Source organism: Gobius niger (genome assembly GCF_951799975.1).
Source record: "Gobius niger genome assembly, chromosome: 19".
NCBI lineage: Eukaryota > Metazoa > Chordata > Actinopteri > Gobiiformes > Gobiidae > Gobius > Gobius niger.
In genome coordinates this window covers 19,647,538-19,662,726 of record NC_136870.1, presented here as the reverse complement: position 1 = coordinate 19,662,726, position 15,189 = coordinate 19,647,538, and the positions used below count along the sequence as shown (strand labels likewise).

The window sequence follows — 15,189 nt, the reverse complement described above, 5'->3', positions numbered from 1 at the left end:
ATGACTTCAGTGACATCACACAAGTCCCTGTCCTGCAGTGTCATGTTTGAGCTGGGCAAATGCCCCTTTGGACTCCAGTGGATCTTTTGGTGTTAGAAAATGAGTGGATGAATCAAACTAAAGGTAAACAAACACTGTTAAAATGTAACCAAGCCAATGTAAACTGAGCGTTTAATAGTGATGGACAGAGGGTGCCCCATAGCGTTCATTGCGGGCGAACAAAGCTCAGCCGTGTCAGCAATTTGAAGGGATTTTTGGAGCCAGCTCCACTATATAGAATAGGGTGGAAAAAAGTTTAAATCACAAAAGGAAAATAGGACGCTGCGTAGAGGTCAGAATGACAAGCTTGTCCTCAATAATGACTTAAAGAAAGGCCAACGTTTCAATATAAAGTCCAGAAGAGCCAGGAACTTCCGGAGCCAACCACCATTTCCTTATAGTTACAGGAAGAAGTTGGCCAAGAGTTCATTCTTAATTTTACAGTCTACCTCCTTCCTCACTGACAGCACTATTCAGACACTTCTTATCATAGCGGACGCTGATGCACATTCAGTTTAGGCTCTGACCTCTTATAAATATAATATATACACAGCTGTGATTTGATAAAGAAGTGAATTGAACTGATGAAAAACAATGTGACTTGATAAACCTGTTGTGGATTGATTAAAAAACATTTGATCAAAATGTGTTTTTTCATCATCATTTACATGTGTCAGTTTTAAAATCAGCTGCAGGCCTACTTTTATCACATTCACGTGGCAAACAGGTCCGAGTTGACGGGTCAGACAGAAGCGGTTCAGAGGCTCCTTGTGAGAGACCAACAGGCCCGGTTAGAATCATGAGGCCGTCCTTCCGTGGACCCTCAACCTGCAGGAGGAGCCATAAGGGGCTGGTGCAATGTGACCCGGCAATGGACAAGTGGAAGAAGATGGATGCATTTGCTATAATAATAGCTATTCTTAAAGTCATATTTTCATTACAATTATTATTAGTCTATTTTTCTTTAAATAAAAGTAATAGTTATTGATGGTGGACATCTGTCATTTATCCATCATAACTTTGTAAATATTCCCTCAAAGGCGCTCAGTCAGGAATAACAGCAGTTTAGTGCAGCCTGCGCAGTAAACTTATTTGCATATCACATCTGCACTAATAATACGTAGTTTCTGATGGTAAATCAGGTGCAACACGGCCACAAAATAATACTAGTCAAAATGTAGCACCTGACTTAGTAAATGCAGCCCTGAGATGTTACGCAAACGTTTTCCCAAACACAGTGATTGACTGTCCTCAGGAACCACTTGGATGCAGGAGCTGGTCTGCCTCATCATGAGTGGAGGAGACCCAGAGAGTGTAGAGGCCAGCCCAAACTGGGTGAGAGTGCCCTGGCTGGAGACAGTGCAGCTCACCCCTTTGGAGCTCAGGGCCTCCCCTCGCCTGCTGGCAACGCACTTCCCCCACCACATGATGCCCCAGTCCTTCAACCAGGTCAAACCCAAGGTAAAGCAGAGCATGTGGGCTCAAAAATGACGAACGATTAAAGGAAGCTGCCTTCTAGGTTATCTATGTGATGAGGAACCCCAAAGATGTCTGCACGTCCGACTACTACTTCCACATCATGGCCTCCTTCCTGGTCACCCCGAGCTCCAAGAGAGACTTCCTGCACAAGTTTCTGGAAGGGAAAAGTGTGCAAATGCTTTTGTGCTGTAGATAGATGCTAGTGATGGGCAGATGACCCCTCAAAGGGTGTCACACACTTTCATAATTGTATCACACTGTATCGCACCGTGTTGGTAGGCGACATTGTACAAGTGCCCTCTGGTGGTGAAAAAGTATTACAGCAGCGAGTCTGAAAAACACTGTGCATTAATTCTCGTTCAGAAATGTGAACCTAAGTCAGGAGTGAGCTGTTAACAGCTGAGAGTGATGATTTAGTAAGAGGAAAACTGCTCCGGATCATGAGAATAGAAACAAATGACTGAGACATATCAGTGATACAACCATCTCAAAATGAAGTCACTTACCAAGATTTAATAACGGTTACTTTTGCTTGTGACAGTATAGGGCACATATCGCAGAGCCTTTAAGTTTTGCTGGTGGGTGTCCAGTCAATCGACTGAATCACCAAAAAAATAATTAATTACCATTTGACTCAAACACACAGCCTTCTATCTACCAATCAGGCGCTCTACAGAAGCGAGCAGCAAGTTAACTAAATAATATACTAACACAAAATTATAGGCCTCCTATACCTTTCGAGCTGGTGCTGCACTTCAATTTCTTTTATTGACTGGCTTGGACGTGAAAAGAGATCAGGGCATAATCAGGGCAGGGTCGCCTGGTGCCCAAAGATTTGGGCGGCTGCTCGAGCCTAAAAGCACCCACGGGATCGACACCGAGTGCATGAATCCCAAATGCCAAAATCAGCCAGATGTTGCTCTCTGGCGCCCCCTGCGGCTCGCTGCTGCACATTGTACGATACTATATGATACAAAATGACTGTGAAAGTGCATTGAGTTGCCTTCTGTACGAAATGCGCAGTATAAATAAAGTTGCCTTGCCTTTTCTTACAATAATGCACTTATGACACAGCTCGGCTGAGGCGTTGTTTTCTGTGCTTGATTCGTGTCATCTAGCCCATCACTAGTGGACGTTAAGGTTCTGTATGTTGGATGTTTAGTGACATAGTGTGTTTTTCAGTGATCTACGGCTCATGGTTCGATCATGTTAAGAGCTGGCTCAGTGCTGCAGACACTCACAGGGTTATGTACATCTGCTATGAAGAAATGATTGAGGTGAGTAACTGAGAGCAAGTGAGAGACATTTTGGGGGAGACAGAGGCTGTAGCTGCGGGTCGATCTCTGTAGTAACATGCCCTTAGTGCAGGTGAGAAGAAAAAGGTTTGGCTTTAACTAACTTACAATTGGTTTATTTGGATACATTCAGTGCCACAGGAGGAGTTATGCAAAACCGACTTTAGAGCTTTTAACATGTTACAATGTTCCCTCATCTGAAACAGACCTGGAGCTGTGTTTTGACCCACTCGCGTATCTTTGTGTAATCTTTGAATATTCTCCAGTGGATGTTAGTAGCTTTGCCGAAGCAGCTTCCAAAAGGTTCATCCTGAGATCCTAAGTATCCAGGAAATGTTTTCCTCTCCATCTCTTGCTAAGCTTAATCCTTTCATCACAAAGTAAAAACAGTCGCCAGAGCTTCACTACTGCCACACAAGCTGCACAGACTTTTTACTGAAACAGCTGCACAGCAAAGAGGACGAGGGGTGGGAGGGTCTTACGGAGAGATTGTGTGAAAATCAATCAAAGTACTGCATTTATATTTTGTTTAGATCAATATTACATTTTCAAACCAATAAAGTGCAAGATAGTGACGTAGTGTTTTCCAGGACCTGAGGGGGGCGGTGGGGAGAATCTCCAAGTTCCTGGACAAACCCCTGGAGCAGGAGCTGATAGAGCAGATCGCAGACAGGTGCGTGTTCGACAACATGAAGAAGAACAACATGTCCAACAGCACCACCGCTCCTCCGGAAATCCTGGACCAGAGCAAGGGCACGTTCATGAGGAAAGGTACTACTCCGACTGTTACCACTCCTGCAACTACTACAGTACTTTGCTGCATTCGTTTGTCACAGGAGTCGTCGGAGACTGGAAGAACTTCTTGACCGTGGCCGAGGCAGAGCACTTCGACGCCGTATACGAAGAGGAAATGAAGGGCGTCGGTCATGAATTGTATTTTCATAAAAGTACACAAAGGAAGTGTTGAAACAAACAGCGATGCATAGAGTGAAGTTTTTTTTTAAGTTGCAAAATCTCTTTATCCGGCTGAATGATGCTGTCCCACACTATGTTTCCTTCTTTCTGTCTTTTGCATTGCATGAAGTTTTTAGACTGAAAAAAACTTATTTCAACAACTGATAGTTGTGCAAACTTCTTTGTGACAGAAAAATAAATAAAAATGCAATGTGACTCAATTCACTCGCTCCCCGAGGCTGCACCACACAGCGTTTGCACGAGGACCACAGACAACTAAACACGCATTCTAAACATTTCATAGAGAGCCATGACATCATGCACACGCGCAAAATAAACTAACGAGAGTGTCTGACTGTCAATGAGAAATTGAAACTGCCCAAAAATTCTCATTCCTCTTCTGACAGTGACCAAAAACACAAATAAAAATGAAAAATCTTACATGTCAACAGCATCTTGACTATGGTCTTCACCAGCACACGAATCTTTGAGGTTTTCAACACTGTGCAACAGAAACATTACATCACTGACCTTTCCGTCAGACAGGCTCGGTTGATGATATTTGTATTTGTATTTGTATTTGTATTTGTAGGGGTTTGAGCGCCCGAATGATGCAGGGAGCTCTGTTATCGGGGGCTTCGTGCCCCTGATAGGGTCTCCCATGGCAAACAGGTTCTAGTTGACGGGTCAGACATAGAGTGGTTATGAGAGACCAACAGGCCCGGTTAGAACCATGAGGCCGTCCTTCTGTGGACCCACCACCTGCAGGAGGAGCCATAAGGGGCTGGTGCAATGTGATTTGGGCAACTCCAAAAGCTGCCTCCATGACCTGGAAACGGAAAAAGTGGAAGAAAATGGATGGATGGCTGTTGCAATGTAATTAGTTCCTCTAATATGCATCAAATTACAGGAAAATACATTTGTTCGGTTTCTGAGCAAGAACCCCCTTCCCCGAACCCTCAGGTGCTAAGCACCCCTGAAGTTGAACCTCTAAAATCGCCCCTAATTCCAGATACATTTAAAGCAACTTTCCTAAACATGAATTCTGCTTAATTCTCTTTCTAATACTGTAAGTGCTGGGACAAATGGTAAAGTTTCAAATTGTGATTTTGTTTTATCACACTGTGACTGGTTAAATTCTAACTCGGATCACGACCAATTAGAGTCTCCCAGACCAACCTTCTTTCGTGCAGAAAAGTGGGTGTGGTTTAGGCTAACAAATTTGTGTTAATGATTACAAACTTAACCTGAAACAATGAAAACCTGGTGTGTACAGCCAAAGTCAGACACACAGAGTGCAGAGATGACAGAAGCAGTCTGTACAAAGGCGTCTATGTGCCTCATAAGGTCAGTCCTGCTGAGGCCCTGCAGCAGTACGAGGATCTGTCTTTCCGACCTGACGATGTCCTCATCGCAACCTATCCCAAATCTGGTAGGGTTTTTCTTTACTTTACAATGATCACAAAAGCAGGCCTTGCACCAACAAGGTTCAATATCAGATTAGGAATAATCTTAATAAATCTTAACATCTCAGTTGCACCACTCAGTTTAATAGATGTACTTTAAATGTACAGGAAACATATTTTAGTTACATTTCAGTAAATGTTTTAAGTCAATGGAGCACTATGGAGACATTAACAAAATCACCAACAGAGATGTTAAAAACCATTCCATTCACTTTTATTTTAGAATGTTTTCTGCTTCTTAAAGTCAGGGGTTTTCTTAGGTCATGACTTCAGTGACATCACACAAGCCCCTGTCCTGCAGTGTCATGTTTGAGCTGGGCAAATTCCCCTTTGGACTCCAGTGGATCTTTTGGTGTTAGAAAATGAGTGGATGAATCAAACTAAAGGTAAACAAACACTGTTAAAATGTAACCAAGCCAATGAAAACTGAGCGTTAAGTAGTGATGGACAGAGGGTGCCCCATAGCGTTCATTGCGGGCGAACAAAGCTCAGCCGTGTCAGCAATTTGAAGGGATTTTTGGAGCCAGCTCCACTATATAGAATAGGGTGAAAAAAAGTTAAAATCACAAAAGGAAAATAGGACGCTGCGTAGAGGTCAGAATGACAAGCTTGTCCTCAATAATGACTTAAAGAAAGGCCAACGTTTCAATGTAAAGTCCAGAAAAGCCAGGAACGTCCGGAGCCAACCACCATTTCCTTATAGTTACAGGAAGAAGTTGGCCAAAAGTTCATTCTTAATTTTACAGTCTACCTCCTTCCTCACTGACAGCACTATTCAGACACTTCTTATCATAGCGGACGCTGATGCACATTCAGTTTAGGCTCAGACCTCTTATAAATATAATATATACACAGCTGTGATTTGATAAAGAAGTGAATTGAACTGATGAAAAACAATGTGACTTGATAAACCTGGATTAATAAAAACTTTTATCAAAACATGCTTTTTATCAATATGTTTTATTTTACATGTGTCAGTTTTAAAATCAGCTGCAGGCCTACTTTTATCACATTCACGTGGCAAACAGGTCCGAGTTGACGGGTCAGACAAAGAGCGGTTCAGAGGCTCCTTGTGAGAGACCAACAGGCCCGGTTAGAATCATGAGGCCGTCCTTGTGTGGACCCACCACCTGCAGGAGGAGCCATAAGGGGCTGGTGCAATGTGACCCGGCAATGGACAAGTGGAAGAAGATGGATGGATTTGCTATAATAATAGTTACTATGTTGTTGTTGTGGTTTTTATTACGATTATCATTAGGCTTTTTAAAAATTATTAAAGTAGCCTAATAATTATTGATTGTGGACATCTGTCAAATGCTCATCATAACTTTGTAGCCTAAATGTTCTTTAAAAGGTGCTAAGTCAGGAATAACAGCAGTTTAGTGCAGCCTGTGCTCATGCAGTAAACTCATTTGCATAATACATTTGCAGCATTAAGAATGTCAATGTCAATGTCAGCTTTATTTGTATAGCATGTTTACAACAACACTACGTGCCCAAAGTGCTTCACATACAGGTACTCAATATACATAAAATTACAGTACAAAACAACAAGAGAAGTGTTAGCAGAGTCACTTAAACAGCGTGGCATAAAACACAGCAGACACGTCTTTACTCTTTGTAGTGCTCTCCCACACTGGGCGCACACCATATTTATTGACACACGTGTTGCTCATCAGCAATCATCAACAATTCGCCACATCAGTGTCATTGACAATTTTGTAAACACAAACATATATATCAAATCATAACAAAATGAGAGCATAGCTCAACACCCCCACTTGCTCACATTTGAAGAATCCATTTTAACGTAACACATCTTGGTTTACATACCAAACATAAACATTTCAAATCTCATTAGTTTTTGTTTAGTTGCAGGCTTGGTCAGTACATCCGCAACCATCTCATTAGTTGGACAATACAATAGGCTTATGTGGTCGTCATCCAACGTAGACCTTATAAAGTGGTATTTAATATCCACATGTTTGCACCGTTGCCTATGTAAAGGGTTCTTTGTTAAAGCAATAGTGCCCTGATTGTCCTCATAAACAATACATTTGTATGTTTGACCATCAAGACAGTTCAAAAACTGTTTCAAATACAAATACTCTTGTATGGTCGCAGCTAAAGCCATGTACTCAGCCTCACAGGTAGAGAGTGCGACTGTAGGCTGTCGTTTAGTTTTCCATGAGACTATTGGACCATTCTTGTTGAGACTGATACAGTAACCTGTAGTACTTTTTCGATCACCAATATCAGCTGCCCAATTAGCATCACTGTAAGCATGGATTAGGTTCTCATCTTTGTATTTTTGGAAACAGAGTTCTTTGTTTTGGGTACCTTTCAAATACCTTAAAACATGCTTTACAGTTGTCCATTGTTCAGTAGTTGGTTTGGTGAAATACTGGGACAGTTTGCTCACTACGAAGCTTAAGTCTGGCCTTGTACAGGTTGCCAGGTAGATTAAGCTACCAACTGCCTCTCTGTATTTCCTCACATCATCCATTAACTCAGCGTCATCACTGTAGTTAAGTTTCTGTTCACACGGCGTAGCTCTAGGCTTACAGTTTAACATGTCAAATCTCTCCAGTATAGTTTGTACATACTTGCATTGTGACATCTTAACACATTCAGCACTTTGGTCAAAGTCAATACCTAGAAAATGTGCCAGTTTACCCAAGTCTTTCATCCTGAACTTGGAACTTAGCTTTTCCTTTACACATTTCATGACATCATTATCACTAGCGGCAATAATCAAATCATCAACCCATATGATAATGTGTACTCTCTCATTGTCAGTACTTTTGCTGTAGACACAATGATCAGCTGGATTTTGTACAAACTGTATTTCACACAAATAATCATGCAACATTTTGTTCCAGTTGCGCCCTGACTGTTTTAGTCCGTACAGGGATTTCTTCAGTTTACATACTAGTTTGTCTCCATTAGATCTCACTTCATAACCCTCGGGTTGTTCAACATAGATTTCACACTCAATCGGTGCATGTAAATATGCTGTTTTTACATCCATCTGGTGAACAATCAAATCATCATGTGCTGCTTTCTGTGCTAACAGCCTGATGCTGGTCATACTGGCTGTAGGAGAGAAAGTCTCGTCATAGTTCACGCCCCTTTTCTGACTGAAACCTTTGGCAACATATCTCGCCTTGTATTTGTCTGATCCGTCATTGTTTTTCTTCAATGCGTAAACCCACTTACCCCCCACTACATCCTTGCCCTCTGGTAGAGTGGTCAGGGTAAACGTTGAGTTGTCCTTCAAAGATTGAACTTCCTCGTCCATTGCTTCAGTCCAGGCTTTTGCGTTCATTGAGGTGACAGCTTCTTTATAAGTCTGTGGCACATTGCACATGACTCTAACAGTAGTCAATATTTATGTCCTCCTCAAAACCACAAGCATAATCACCATAATAATCTGTCTTTTTTCTTTCTCTATCAGGATAGCGCCCCTCTTTGGGTTTGCTTCCTTTTTCTTCTTCAGCTTTCACTGTTTCAGTGTCTTGTTCCTCTGTTTTGCTTTCTGTTTGCTCCTCTTCTTGGTTTTCAGTTATTTGTGGGCTAAAAGAAGGAGTCTTCACTGATTGTCTTTCATTTTGAATCACTGTATCATCATCTTCAGCATCCAGTACTTCCTGATTCGATCTAGATACAAACTCTACAAGTCTGTGTTTTTGTACTTTTCTGTTGCTGGGATAGTACACGAAATAGGCTGGACTATTTTTGTCGTATCCAACAAAAATGCCTCTCACACATCTAGAGTCCAATTTTCCTTTGTTCTGTTTGTAGGCATAACACACCAGTCCAAACTTCTGCATTCTGGCAACGTTTGGCTGTCTGCCTGTTAACATGTAGTAAGGAGTCTGTTTAGTGCGGTTGTTAAAGCACCTATTCCTCACCACAGCAGCTGTCTGGACAGCATAGGTCCACAACATCTTTGGCAGCCCACTCTCTATGAGCATGCACCTGGCCATTTCAAACAGAGTTCTCCAGTTGCGTTCAGCAGTACCATTTTGGTGTGGAGAGTATGGGGCTGAGGTCTCATGCCTTATACCACTCCTGCACATCAAAGATTGGTATTCCCTGCCTGTGTACTCTGTACCATTGTCAGATCTCATGCATTTTATTTTGCCATGAGGAGCCATGTCGGCTATAAACTTCTCAGTAGCTTGCACTGTATCGCTTTTATTTTTCAAAAAGTATACAAACACTGCACTGGAATAGTCATCTGTAAAGGATAGTGCATATTTATGACCATCTTTAGACATTGGGTCTATAGGACCAGCTAAGTCTGTGTGCACCATGTCCAGAGGTGCTTTGGCCCTTGTATCTGGCCCTCTGTTCCTAGTTTGAACAAACTTCCCCTGAGTGCAAACTTCACAACATGGAACAGGTTTATTAACTTCAGTCTTAATTTCCATCCCATCTACAACATGCCTTAGTTTCAACACATCTGCACAATTGCAATGGCCTAAGATGTCATGCCAACTTTGCAAATCAAGGCTTTTCTTGCACTGATCATTGCAGTCAGTGTCTGAAGTGTGCAGATAGAAAAGCTTGTCGTGTACGTGTATTGGGAATTTGGTACCGTCTTTATGCAGCAGGACACTGTTCTTCTCACTGAATATCACTGTGGCTCCACTGGTGGTAGCAGCTTTCACAGAGAATATATCCTGGGGATAAGTTGGGATGTACAGAGCTCTCCTGAGCGTTGTTCGGAAACTCCGCCCCTCGCTGTCGATAAGCCGCACCTCCGCGTCACCTCTGCGCTTGGCGACTCCATGGCACCTGGATCCGTCCGCCAGCTCCACGCAGTGCGTCCCAGCCTGGAAACTCCCGTCGAACGTCTTGAACTTTGCGATGTCTGTGATGATGTGCGATGTTGCTCCCGCGTCCACCATCAGCCCTTTTCTCTTGACATCTGGCACCCGCTTCTCCGCGTCGAAAACCCGGAATGCGTACTCCTTGTTCCGACTCCTCGGACGCCATCCGTGCGTTATCGCGCTGCGTTTTCCGTCTGCAGCTTGCACTGTTGTGCGTGTTGCTTCTGCAGTGGTTGCACCATTGTTTACGTGGACAGACCCTGGCAGTGTGGCCTTTAGCACCGCATTTGTAACACACAATATCCATATTTTCACTGTTCTTTGCACCGTCCGACGCGCGCTTTGTGCCAAACTGCGCTCTCGCCCTCATAACCGTATCCCCCGACACAGTCGCTCGCATGTTCTCAACATCTTCATAACTTCTGAGCTTTGTCTTAAATTCGGCAAAAGTCATTTTATCATCGGTCTGAGACACATGTATTGCAAACGGCTTAAATGTCTCTGGTAGCGCTTTTAACGCCATGGCTAAAAGTCCGTCACTGAGCGTCTCACCTGCGTTTCTCAAGGCAGTAATCGCAGTCTCCGCTCTGATGACATATTCAGTGACATTCTCAATGGGTGACTTTTGCAGTGAGGTCAACTCGGTGTACAGGTTTATTACTCTGGGCTTTCCCCTACCAGCGTAATATTCCCGGAGAATCCTGAGCGCCTCGCGTCCATTATCCCCCGCTTCGCGCATTACCAGCGACAGGCTCTTGTCATCCAAAAACTGAATGAGCTCCGCGTAGGCCTCGGCGTTCTTCTCCTCATCCTCCTCATTATCGGGAGCGGGTTCATTAAGAATAGTGTCTTTTAACCCTTGCAGACAGAGGTGGCCCAAAAACTTTGTCTCCCATAGCTCGTAGTTCTTCTCATCTCCGTCGAAAACGAGCCTTGCCCAGCGGCTAGTTGGCACCGCGTCTCTGTCCTTTCTACTCATGGTTGGATCACCCAAACTCGGCCCTCAGGTGCACGCTGCAAACGTCGCGACTTTCACCTGGTACTTAATCCAACTGTGCGTTATGACTCTGGGCCCATAACCTGTTAGCAGAGTCACTTAAACAGCGTGGCATAAAACACAGCAGACACGTCTTTACTCTTTGTAGTGCTCTCCCACACTGGGCGCACACCATATTTATTGACACACGTGTTGCTCATCAGCAATCATCAACAATTCGCCACATCAGTGTCATTGACAATTTTGTAAACACAAACATATATATCAAATCATAACAAAATGAGAGCATAGCTCAACAAGAAGCACACACAATAAAGTCATAATGCAGCTCAGCTTGAATTGAACGCAAACAGATGTGTTTTAAGGGCAGTCTTAAAGGTTTCTAGGGTTGGAGCAGCTCTGACATTTAGGGGGAGACGGTTCCAGAGTTTGGGAGCAGCCACACTAAACGCTCGATCTCCTCGTGTCTTTAAACGGGATCTGGGCACGTTCAAAGACAGCTGGTTCACAGACCTTACTGGTCTAACTGGGGCATAAACAGACAAAAGCTCAGAGAGATACACAGGAGCAGATCCATGAAGACATTTAAACACAAGCATCGAGATCTTAAAGTCAATTCTATAGCTGACAGGCAGCCAATGGAGGGAGGCCGGCACAGGGGTGATATGTTCCCGCCGCCTTGTCCCTGTCAGTAAGTGTGAAGCAGCATTCTGGACTTGTAGGGAGGATTTGTCCAGCCCACAATAGAGCGAGTTACAATAGTCAAAACGCGACGATATGAACATATGAGAATAAGAATACCCAGTTTCTGATGGTAAATCAGATGCAACACGCCCACAAAATAGTACTAGTCATAATTTAGCACCTGACTTAGTAAATGAAGCCCTGAGATGTTACGCAAACATTTTCCCAAACATTGACTGTCCTTAGGAACCACTTGGATGCAGGAGCTGGTCTGCCTCATCATGAGCGGAGGAGACCCAGAGCATGTAGAGGCCAGCCCAAACTGGGAGAGAGTGCCCTGGCTAGAGACAAATCACCGCATACGTCTGGAGCTCAGGCCCTCCCCACGCCTGCTGACAACGCACTTCTCCCACCGCATGATGCCCCAGTCCTTCAACCAGGTCAAACCCAAGGTAAAGCAGAGCACGTGGGCTCAAAAATGACGATGAACGATTAAAGGAAGCTATACTTTCTAGGTTATCTATGTGATGAGGAACCCCAAAGATGTCTGCACGTCCGACTACTACTTCCACATCATGGCCTCTTTCCTGGTCACCCCGAGCTCCAAGAGAGACTTCCTGCACAAGTTTCTGGAAGGGAAAAGTGTGCAAATGCTTTTGTGCTGTAGATAGATGCTAGTGATGGGCAGATGACCCCTCAAAGGGTGTGTCACACACTTTCATAATTGTATCACACTGTATCCACTGTGTTGGTAGGCGACATTGTATAGGCGCCCTCTGGTGGTGAAAAAGTATTACAGCAGCGAGTCTGAAAAACACTGACTGTGCTTTGATTCTTGTTCAGAAATGTGCACCTAAGTCAGGAGTGAGCTGTTAACAGCTGAGAGTGATGATTTAGTAAGAGGAAAACTGCTCCGGATCATGAGAATAGAAACAAATGCCTGAGACATATCAGTGATACAACCATCTCAAAATGAAGTCACTTACCAAGATTTAATAACGGTTACTTTTGCTTGTGACAGTATAGGGCACATATCGCAGAGCCTTTAAGTTTTGCTGGTGGGTGTCCAGTCAATCGACTGAATCACCAAAAAAGTAATTAATTACCATTTGACTCAAACACACAGCCTTCTATCTACCAATCAGGCGCTCTCCACAGATTTGAGCGAGCGGCGGGTCAACTAAATGATAAACTAACACAAAATTATAGGCCTCCTATACCTTTTGCGCTGGTGCTGCACGTCAATCTCTTTCATTGACTGGCTTGGACGTGAAAAGAGATCAGGGCATAATCAGGGCAGGGTCGCCTGGTGCCCAAAGATTTGGGCGGCTGCTCGAGCCTAAAAGCACCCACGGGATCGACAACGAGTGCATGAATCCCAAATGCCAAAATGAGCCAGGTGTTGCTCTCTGGCGCCCCCTGCGGCTCGCTGCTGCACATTGTACGATACTATATGATACAAAATGACAGTGAAAGTGTTGGCGCATTGAGTTGCCTTGTGTACGAAATGCGCGGTATAAATAAAGTTGCCTTGCCTTTTCTTACAATAATGCACTTATGACACAGCTCGGCTGAGGTGTTGTTTTCTGTGCTTGATTCGTGTCATCTAGCCCATCACTAGTGGACGTTAAGGTTCTGTATGTTGGATGTTTAGTGACATAGTGTGTTTTTCAGTGATCTACGGCTCATAGTTCGATCATGTTAAGAGCTGGCTCAGTGCTGCAGACACTCACAGGGTTATGTACATCTGCTATGAAGAAATGATTGAGGTGAGTAACTGAGAGCAAGTGAGAGACATTTTGGGGGAGACAGAGGCTGTAGCTGCGGGTCGATCTCTGTAGTAACATGCCCTTAGTGCAGGTGAGAAGAAAAAGGTTTGGCTTTAACTAACTTACAATTGGTTTATTTGGATACATTCAGTGCCACAGGAGGAGTTATGCAAAACCGACTTTAGAGCTTTTAACATGTTACAATGTTCCCTCATCTGAAACAGACCTGGAGCTGTGTTTTGACCCACTCGCATATTTTTGTGTAATCTTTGAATCTTCTCCAGTGGCTGTTAGTAGCTTTGCAGAAGCAGCTTCCTAAAAGTTCACCCTGAGATCCTAAGTATCCAGGAAATGTTTTCCTCTCCATCTCTTGCTAAGCTTAATCCTTTCATCACAAAGTAAAAACAGTCACCAAAGCTTCACTACTGCCACACAAGCTGCACAGACTTTTTACTGAAACAGCTGCACAGCGAAGAGGAGGAGAGGTGGGAGGGGCTTACAGTGATATTGTGTGAAAATCAATCAAAGTACTGCATTTATATTTTGTTTAGATCAATATTACATTTTCAAACCAATAAAGTGCAAGATAGTGACGTAGTGTTTTCCAGGACCTGAGGGGGGCGGTGGGGAGAATCTCCAAGTTCCTGGACAAACCCCTGGAGCAGGAGCTGATAGAGCAGATCGCAGACAGGTGCGTGTTTGACAACATGAAGAAGAACAACATGTCCAACAGCACCACCGCTCCTCCGGAAATCCTGGACCAGAGCAAGGGCACGTTCATGAGGAAAGGTACTACTCAGACTGTTGCCACTCCTACAACTACTACAGTACTTTTCTGCATTTGTTTGTCACAGGAGTCGTCGGAGACTGGAAGAACTTCTTGACCGTGGCCGAGGCAGAGCACTTCGACGCCGTATACGAAGAGGAAATGAAGGGCGTCGGTCATGAATTGTATTTTCACAAAAGTACACAAAGGAAGTGTTGAAACAAACAGCGATGCATAGAGTGAAGTTTTTTTAAAAGTTGCAAAATCTCTTTATCCGGCTGAATGATGCTGTCCCACACTATGTTGCCTTCTTTCTGTCTTTTGCATTGCATGAAGTTTTTAGACTGAAAAAAACTTGTTTCAACAACTGATAATTGTGCAAACTTCTTTGTGACAGAAAAATAAATAAAAATGCAATGTGACTCAATTCACTCGCTCCCCGAGGCTGCACCACACAGAGTTTGCACGAGGACCACAGACAACTAAACACGCATTGTAATGGACTTGATGATCATTTAATTATTTTGAAGTACTTCCTGTTTGATGATGCAATATCCTGTGTGCTGAATAAGGAAGTGTTTAAATTTGAGTGTCATTGCGGGAAGGGAACATGGCACCTGATGGTTATGGTTTTTAGCTCCCAGTTGGAATGGGGAAAAAAGGTAATATTTGGAATCATTTTATGGACTATTTCTACTATTTGTGTATGGATGTTTATATTGTGAATTGTTTTGCTTTTAGTTCTTACGGTGGTCACTGTGTACTAAATGGAAATAAAGAAGGAAAAAGACACAAGATCCACTTGTACGCTTCATCATTACGACTGGGATGCTACACGCATTCTAAACATTTCATAGAGAGCCATGACATCATGCGCACGCGCAAAATAAACTAACGAGAGT

General features: G+C 43.5%; 1 protein-coding gene across 1 annotated transcript; it reads left to right on the top strand.

Moving 5' to 3' along the window:
* Positions 1–1,305: 1,305 nt before the first annotated feature.
* Positions 1,306–15,054, top strand: LOC306978362 (3-beta-hydroxysteroid sulfotransferase-like; the record flags this gene model as incomplete). The annotated part of the gene is made up of 12 exons (XM_079576885.1): positions 1,306–1,500; positions 1,559–1,685; positions 2,701–2,795; positions 3,404–3,584; positions 3,650–3,736; positions 5,044–5,199; positions 11,999–12,204; positions 12,268–12,396; positions 13,444–13,521; positions 14,130–14,310; positions 14,376–14,462; positions 15,029–15,054. 12 exons carry the CDS (start codon positions 1,306–1,308, stop codon positions 15,052–15,054), a joined length of 1,548 nt encoding a protein of 515 aa, XP_079433011.1.
* Between the last annotated feature and the right edge of the window lie 135 nt (positions 15,055–15,189).